This window comes from Daphnia carinata, chromosome 3 (assembly GCF_022539665.2).
Source record: "Daphnia carinata strain CSIRO-1 chromosome 3, CSIRO_AGI_Dcar_HiC_V3, whole genome shotgun sequence".
NCBI classification, from domain to species: domain Eukaryota; kingdom Metazoa; phylum Arthropoda; class Branchiopoda; order Diplostraca; family Daphniidae; genus Daphnia; species Daphnia carinata.
Window position 1 is genome coordinate 12,526,864 of NC_081333.1, and position 8,426 is coordinate 12,535,289.

The following is an 8,426-nucleotide window of genomic DNA, read 5'->3' on the forward strand; positions in this document are numbered from 1 at the left end:
AAAGAAACGGAGACAAATCAACAAAATAAAATTCTCGAGACTCTTTTTGATCCTGGCAGTTAGAAATCGCGTCTGTGTATGGGACGTAATCGAATCGCACCCGTAATTTCGTTCAGCGCGCTAACGAAAAGCGTCGACACGTCGCGTGAAAGTTTGTCCTGACGAGATTTTCAAACATCTCGTGAAGAAATCGTCAACGTTGCACAATCTTTTTTTTTCATATGCGAGTCTCTTCGCTTTGATATCATTCTCATATAAAAAAAGGAAAAAGAAAGGGACTGACCCTGATGCCGCTATGGCCGGCCCCGTTCGGTACACATATCCATTTCGACAGTGGGAATAAGAAAACGGGACGTGCTTTCTTGTCCAAATCGCATCCACCAGTCTGGAATGATTGAACGCTAGCCAAAAAAAAAGAAAAGGATCTTCCTTGACTGCGTACAATTTTTTAGACGAGAGGGAAACTGACGTTCTTGTGAACTGCCGAAAAGGTCAGGAGATTCTTGATCGCGCTGACGAGACACGCATTTCTCAATAATGCATTCGGGAGCAGGTTTATAGGTCTTTCCTGTTGTCATGGAGACGTGCCAAAGCTGCACACACACAATCAGAGAAAAATTAAAACAAAAGAGGGCGATTTCGTCATCCGCAACTCAGTGTAGTGTGATTTGTGTATTGATGACCACGAGAAATTTAAAAATGAAGAAGCACAAACCAAGCAAGTGCCATTCTTCTACAATATCAATAATCATACCATTTTTTTGAATCGCTATTTTACTTTCCCTTTCATTCCTGTGGGTTTTTTTTGTTTACGGTTGAGATCGGTTCCCTTTGGTGTTTTGGTCACGTCTTATCATAAGGTAAAAAGGTTAAACAATATCGCATACACGCTAATCTAATTGGGGAATAGGAATTACAACACGGCGTCACACAACGAAATGAAAAATTTTGCACTTGGTATATCGATTGAATTTCAAACGTGTTGGTTGAAGGATTTTTTAAAAAACTAGTCATTAATCAAAAGAAATTTGCGTTTACAATGCCGTAGGTTGTTTTCGGTAGGGACCTTCTCACTGGCAATGCCAAACTGTTATATAATTAACCTTTGTTTTCCTTATACCTTTTTATAATATCTATATGAAGTCTGCATACCCGATATTGTTCGAGATCAAAAAAAAAAAATAATAATAATAAAACCAATACATTCACATCAACGTTTTTAAATGCCTCCTAAACATTAGGGCGGATGGACGACCAGGATAAAACGTCGACGTTAGAAATATAAATCAAAAAGCACCAAACCAAATCAAAGTGTAGAAATACATCAAAATGTCCAGTGAACTCGGTGAGACTGTTGTTGACAGATTACCTGATTACCGCCAAGGACCCCGTCGATATAAGGCAGCGTCCTTTTTTTTTACGTTTCCATGTCAGGGTTAAAGAAAGGGAAAAGACAAAGTCAGTTAGTGAAACAAGTAAAACAAACGTTCTACATTTCTGTTTTCTCTTAGGGCTCTATGTCAGATAACGGCACTCACATGCAGCAGAAAGGGAAAGTTCTAGATCTCAAACACAAGGAAGAGAGCTTTTAAGAGCGTAAGTAACGCAATTACCTTCGTCATCAAAAGTTGCCAACGAGAGCCGATGAAGCTTGTTGGTCAGACAAGAGTCGAGTAACTCGGTTTGCGAAGGGTTGGTTAGCGGAGCCATCACATCTAGTAGCGCAATCAGAATGGCCAGCAGCAAAAATAAAACACGTCCGATATAAAATCAATTAAGGATTATTAGATGAAAAGTCATATTAGATTTAAACGTGTTTCATCTTTGATGAAAAGCAACATGCTCGAGCAAATCTAATCAGGCAGAATCTCACCGTCTAAATCCTGTTCTCCATGGATACCTCCGTCGATTTCATCGGTGGTGGCGTTTGCAGCGGCGGTCGAGTTTCTTCTTTGCCTGTTGGTGTAATAGGCTATTAACGCGTTCACCATGACAGCCTGTGAGAATAAAAAGAAGGAAAGAAAAATGCTATTTATTTCTTTGCAATTCTTGGTTGCCAAGAAAACACAATTTTTTTTATATTTTAAAAAAGAAACCTGTTTAGAAAATATCTGAATGACGCAGGTGTCATTGCCATCGCGAGGACTTGACGGGGGAGAGGCGAACTGGAGAAAAATGCATGGGAAGCAATCGGGGTCGTCGAGGCGGTAGGGGAACGCGCAATCCCAAATGAATTCGCCATACTTCAAACCGAGAAGAACAGTCTTTTTGGCCGACAGAAAATTAAACCAAAATAAAGTGTGACCATCACGTCAGGTTTCCACACATCACAGTATTTCAAATGTGATATACCCCTTCGTGCTGCTGAATCAGATACACTCCCACCGAACTGACAGCCACTTGAATTTCGAGGTCGCCAGCAGTGAACCATGAAGACAGGTGAGAGGTACGGCGCTCTTCGATTTGGCCGCAGAAAAATGCAGCTCTAATGAAGTAAACACACAATAAATGGATAAGCAACTCAAAGTGAAACGGCGGTATAATACCCGTAGTAGGGTCTAGCCCAACAGCGTTTCAAGTAATTCAACATCAATCTCTGACTAGGAATGTTGTTAGGAAGTTTTTTGAGCTGTTCGACTATCAGGGATTCGGGAGCAGTTTTGTCTGGGCGTTGTAACTTTGATAATGGCCAAACCAATGACCAGGGAGTTGATTTGACACATGCGTAGGAGGGGAGATAATCCCGCAATCGACTCCTAAGGTAAAAAATAAATTTATGTAATGATATGTCAAAATTTTGAAATGCAAGGAATGATTGGGGATAAGTACCTGAAGAACATTGGTGTGTGCTGTTGAGAAATAAAATTTCCCAAGTTAACTCTCGCCACGAAACTACCGAGGAGGAAAGTTTCCGGGAGATCACATGGATAACGCCCAATTAGAACATTATTTTTGGCTTCACAATACAATAGTTCGATGATCCCTGAATCTCTTATTCGCATTTCGTCACTTCTGTGGTAGAATGCGTTTCGTCTCAAATGAAGTGTGGGCTCAGGTAACACAGGGTTTCCATCGTATTTAGTAAACTTCTTTACAAGTTGTCCCCATTCGGAATAAATCTTAATAGGCTTGTGATGAGGTTTCAGTTGCACTTCTATAAATCATAAATAGAGAAACTGTTAAAGGACAAAACAAAACAGATTTTTTATGTATGCAAAGAACTACCTAATTCTGGTGAAATCATCCACAATGCAAAGACATTTAGAGCAACTGGAGGTAATCGTAGTTCTTCAGCTTCCATCAGTGTTTTTAAAATTGTTGCAGAGTTGGTGTTGACACCGTGTTCAACATCAATACAAACACAGGTTCCATTACTAAGGAAAACACACACTGCGAAAATGGATTAAAAATGGTGAATCAAACAGGATAATCTCAAATAATATTGGTTTACTCACATTGACCATTTGGAATACGGGGAGGAGAAGGTTTATCAGCCATAGCTGCACCAGTAGCAGACATTGCACGATTCATAACATGACTTGACAAAGTTGACACAGAGGCGATACTAGACATTTCTGACTGATCCTTTTCATTTAACAATGTGGGATAGTTCCTTGCATCTTCTTGGCTTAAAATATTTTGAGTTGAATAAACCATACTAGGAAATTTCTGTTTAGTATACTCCACAGGAATGACTTTAACAAAACTGTGGTGTTGTGAATCTCCATAACATTCACTATCTTTGTGACTTCCTTCACAACCTGACTCATTTAAATTGTGATTACCAATAGCCATCAATTTGATAACCTATGCATATATACAAAGATATCGTTAAGATGTTATTTCAAATCAAGGCGCAGGTACAAATCAGATCATACGTCGTTAGAATGCACTGAGTCGAAGTCGGTTGTAGAGTTGTGAAGTTTCATGTGATTACCAGCCAAACCGCGATTGTCCATGATAGTCGAGTCGGGAGAGGAAAGAAGGCTTCGCTATGTTTAAATAACGCATCGAAGAAATAGAACTACAAGCAAATCTTGGAAAAACAAAAATATTCCGAATTTATCACACATGGATTTGGCGGAACATAGTAAAGAACTGTCAAAACCGATATTGACTTTTTTTTTACGAAATAACGATAAGTACGCCATCTAACGAATTTTGAATAACAAAAATGCCATCTACAGGATGCCAAAAACAAACTAGCTGTCTGAATTCAAACGTGAAGAAAAATCTAGTGAAATAAAAATAGATAAAATAACCATTTTGAGCCTGCTTTTATATGAAAACGTAATCAGTATCATGGAAATCTTCTGTACTCTATAAGGCAGCAAGAAAAAATGGGGAGGAGTTTTGTTTGTCTGTTACATTGGGCTTTTGCTGTGATTGGCTAGCGGGGCCACTAACCGCCGCCAGCTGGAGTGAATCGGTGGGATGGGGTTTTGGAACGCCAAAATGTGGATGGAAACGTGGATATAAGCAACTTTACAGTACACGAGCATTGCTTATAACGGGTGGGCGACAGCATGTAAGCCGACGGGCAGGGATAGCGGGTGCTTTGCAAAATAATAATGACTAAATATATGTTTAAAAAATATTAAAATATTTAATATTTAAAATATTTAAATAGCATGACAACAAAGATTCGAACCCGTGAAAACAGCATGACAGCTGCGAACTATACAAGGGCGCCACACCTCACTCACCTGTTACATACATAAGAAGCCTATTTAAATGGTTGACATCGAAAGCAAAATTTGGTTGGAATGTGCGGTCCTGGCACAGTGGTTATCACCCACGCTTTGTATTCTGTCGGTCCCGGGTTCGAATCCCGCCACCTCCAATTTCCAAGCCCTCCACTCCCTCCATGCTCTCCTCCCACCACCCTCTCCTCCCTCCCACCCCATATCCATATCATCATTCAAGATTCGCAAGATTCATCGGATTACGCAAGATTCTACATCTTCATCACAACGGATTACGCAAGATTCTACATCCGGACTTCGGACATCTATCATCTATATCCATCATCTACATCCAATCGCTGGATATCTATCAAGAAAGAAGAGAAGAAAGGAAGAGAAGAAAAGAAGAGCCATGCCTACTATAAAGGGGCTAAATATGGCAGAAAAAAAAATCGATCTGTAGTACCGTTCACTACATTGAAGATCGACCCACAGGTGGAGAAGGGGTAATCGGAGCTTGTAGGTTGTTCGTAAGCCTCCCCATGGCCACTAGGTTCATGGATGCAGGCAGCTAATCATCGAGCAATGTGACCCCCTTCGATACCGTTTTTTGTTTTTCTTTTCTTCTTAATATGTTCACCAGTAGGGCGTGCCTAGCAGGCTAGTATTTCAATAAAATTACGGTTGTTACATTACACCATACAGCCATCTGCACCTCCAAGCTTTACCCCGGGTTGATCCGTTGCTCCATGGCCCGATCGATGATGGATTGCTTTGATTGTTCACGTGGGTTTTCCGGTGTACGGTGCACTGGGGAATTGCCCGACCAGGATCGTGGATCGCAACGTTGCGTGTATAGCCGTTTCAGCACCGATTCGCTGAGAGAAACCACAGCTACTGCAGAATAAACCACACTTTCTGTCGGGTCTGATCTTTTTTCCACTGGGGCTGAAGCGAATTGGGTCGAGCCCTACTTACAAAGTGCAAGTTTTTGTGAATTGACAATGTTGCACATGGTTCTTGTTCAAATACATCCTTGAAAATTAACGAACGGATAGTTAAAAATTTTACCCAAAAAAGTGCCTTAAACGTATGTTCAGTACGTCATAAATGTTAACTTAAATATTTTTAAAGTGACTGTTACGTTGAACGGTTTAGTGCTCTTTAAAATCAAAAGTTTTTCGAAAAGTACGCGCTGACATTACCTGTCCTAGAAGACCATTGTCACAATGGAGACTAACATTTCATTATCTCGACTGAAAGAGCCGGAATTTTTTCCAGAATGTTGGAAAACAATAATGACAGGTGAAATATTCATATCTGTCCTACTTCTTAAAAAAAAAAAATAAACCTAATAATAAGTTCTTGACACCATCAGGAGTTGTGGCCTTTGTTGATGTTCGGACTGGTTCTGACAATCGGTCAAAAAGTGTTGCTACAGAAATGGAAAAAATGGGTGCTGAAGTTGTGGGGAATTTCTCAAAAAGAGTCACACATGTTGTATTTAAGGATGGCTCAAAACCTATTTATGACAAAGCAAAGGCATTAGGCATCCCAATTGTGTCCTATTTATGGGTTGTTGCTTGCAAAGAAAAGGGAGAAATGGTTTCTACCGAAGAACATGCAGCCATTAATTCACAAGATTATGATTCCGAGTTCTTCAAGTGGAGGGTAAAGCTAAGCTTTTGTTTAGTTTAGTTCAAAGCAACTTTTTGACAAGAGATGTTTTCTTACTCATAGAAAGTCAAATCAATGCAGCCAAAGGAACTTGATGAAGAACTACAAATGGCAGAGAAGCGGCTTGACAGAAGGAGGAAAAAGGTTAGGCAAAGTTTGTTGCTTACTGGTGAAAGTAGTGAGGAGCCTCCACTACTATTCACACCTATTGCTGAAAGAAAATCAATAATTGATACGTTAATTGAAAGTTCACCTGCTTGCCAAGAAAGGTAAAATTCTTTTGTATGTCTTAGTGGACAAGCAAAAGTAAATACATATAAAATTTCTACAAATCTTATTAATTCTTATTTTTTGTCTACTCTGCTTTTCAGGATTCAGCAACAGCTAGCTTCTGGAAAAACCTGTAATGATGTATTTACTGTAAATGAGAAAGAAGAAGAAGATTTTGACACCTTTTTTGACACCCCTCTAATGATAAAATTTATTAGCAAGTATACATACTGCTACATTAAAAATACAGGATACATTTTATACATTATTTTCTTATTTTAAGGAACTACTATTCTCCTATGGACCCCACTCCTTCGTCCATCAGAAAAATATTAGCTAATGTCCGACAGAATTCGGCAAAAACTGCAACGACACCTAGCATGAGCAATCATCAAAGGAAAGGAGACGTTAGTTCAGGAAAAACGTCCGCTGAGAAAGCGGTTCGCGTAACAATACCTGGCTCGCCATTGGGCCAAATAAACAAAACTACTGAAAACAACAACAAGCGAAAGACGTGCTCGAGCATGTCTTCAGCAGCAAAAAAGCGAAAAGAAAACACCGAGAATATAATAGAGAAACTTCCTCGTCGGAAGTTGCTTTTCCAGCCCACGAGGCTGCATCTGCCGCAGGATCCCCTCGTTGCTTTTACTCCCGACGAAAGTCCAAAGAAAGAGAAGAAAAATCATCCTTGTTTTTCCCAAGTCGGAACAAATGCTAAATCCCACTTGATTCCGTACTCTACAAGCGTTAAATTGAGTCCTAAAAGTGGCACATCACCTCGGCGTGACAGTTTGGCCGATTTCAGGCTGTCAACTCCGAAAAAACGAAACGATCAAAGATTATCTAGTGCCACGCTAGTATGCACCAGCCTGCATGCAGAGTAAGAAACATGTTTTTAATTAAACTGACACTACATACGTTACGTTTACTTTTCTCTTTTTATTTGCAGGTCCATAAAGATAGTAGAAAAAGCAATCGAACAAATGAAAAGATTCAAGTTAATAGACGTAGTCAATGATACAACCACTCATGTAATATGCGGAGATTCACGGAGAACTTTAAATGTTATGCGTGGTGTTGTACGGGGTGCCAAAATCGTGACGTTTAACTGGGTATGTTTCTGTATTCTGTTAATGAAACAACTGCTGAACGAAAATTCCCCTGGTGTGTATTAGATAACTGATTCGATGGCCAGCGGAAAATTTTTAAATGAAAATGACTACCAGATTGAGAGATTCTCCAGTGCCGCTTCGCTGTACCGTGGAAAAAACAAGTGTCTCTTTGGGGACTATGAAGCCATTTACGTCAGTAAGAAGTCGCCAATTCCCCCTTCAGACCTGTGCGATATGATCCAATGCGCTGGAGGAAACTTGACAAGTGTTTCAAAAAAAGCCTCCCTCATCGTTGGTCAGTTAAAACCAGAGGCTAACGTTCCTTGTGTTGCTAGCATTTGGATTTTAGATTGTATTGAAAAAGGAGTGACCCTTCCGTTGACTGATTACTTCATGAAAAAGTTCTAGTTCTGTTCGTGATATATGAAATTTTTCGATAACCGAAGGCTGATGACGTCGTCGAATGCATGTGAGACCACTCAGTTCATTGTGTTTTGTGCTCAATCCCCGGAAAGGCTGGAAACAAATACAAAAAATCTCAAAATTTCTACGTCCTTATTGTTTCACAGTCAAGGTCAAATTGACCTCACACGTGACTTGAACTCCACTCCTCTAGAAATTATCATATTTTTCAGAGAGAAGGGGAGGGTGCCCTCGGCGTTTCTTTGTCGTCAAGGGGTTT

At 40.0% G+C, this 8,426-nt stretch overlaps 2 protein-coding genes across 2 annotated transcripts; one reads left to right on the forward strand and one right to left on the reverse strand.

Moving 5' to 3' along the window:
• Window positions 1-634: 634 nt before the first annotated feature.
• LOC130698620 (putative FERM domain-containing protein FRMD8P1) lies at window positions 635-4,120 on the reverse strand. Its single transcript, XM_057521305.2, has 10 exons — window positions 3,879-4,120; window positions 3,456-3,807; window positions 3,226-3,390; window positions 2,830-3,154; window positions 2,547-2,756; window positions 2,353-2,485; window positions 2,097-2,264; window positions 1,874-1,997; window positions 1,614-1,715; window positions 635-1,409 (listed from the first exon to the last, which is right to left on the reverse strand). Exons 1-10 carry the CDS (start codon window positions 3,957-3,959, stop codon window positions 1,366-1,368), a joined length of 1,704 nt encoding a protein of 567 aa, XP_057377288.1. The 5' UTR covers window positions 3,960-4,120; the 3' UTR covers window positions 635-1,365.
• Window positions 4,121-5,726: 1,606 nt separating this feature from the next.
• LOC130698619 (microcephalin-like) lies at window positions 5,727-8,290 on the forward strand. Its single transcript, XM_057521304.2, has 7 exons — window positions 5,727-5,990; window positions 6,064-6,356; window positions 6,426-6,631; window positions 6,734-6,853; window positions 6,916-7,512; window positions 7,582-7,744; window positions 7,808-8,290. The coding sequence occupies exons 1-7, from the start codon at window positions 5,915-5,917 to the stop codon at window positions 8,150-8,152; spliced, it is 1,800 nt and encodes a 599-aa protein (XP_057377287.1). The 5' UTR covers window positions 5,727-5,914; the 3' UTR covers window positions 8,153-8,290.
• Window positions 8,291-8,426: the final 136 nt, after the last annotated feature.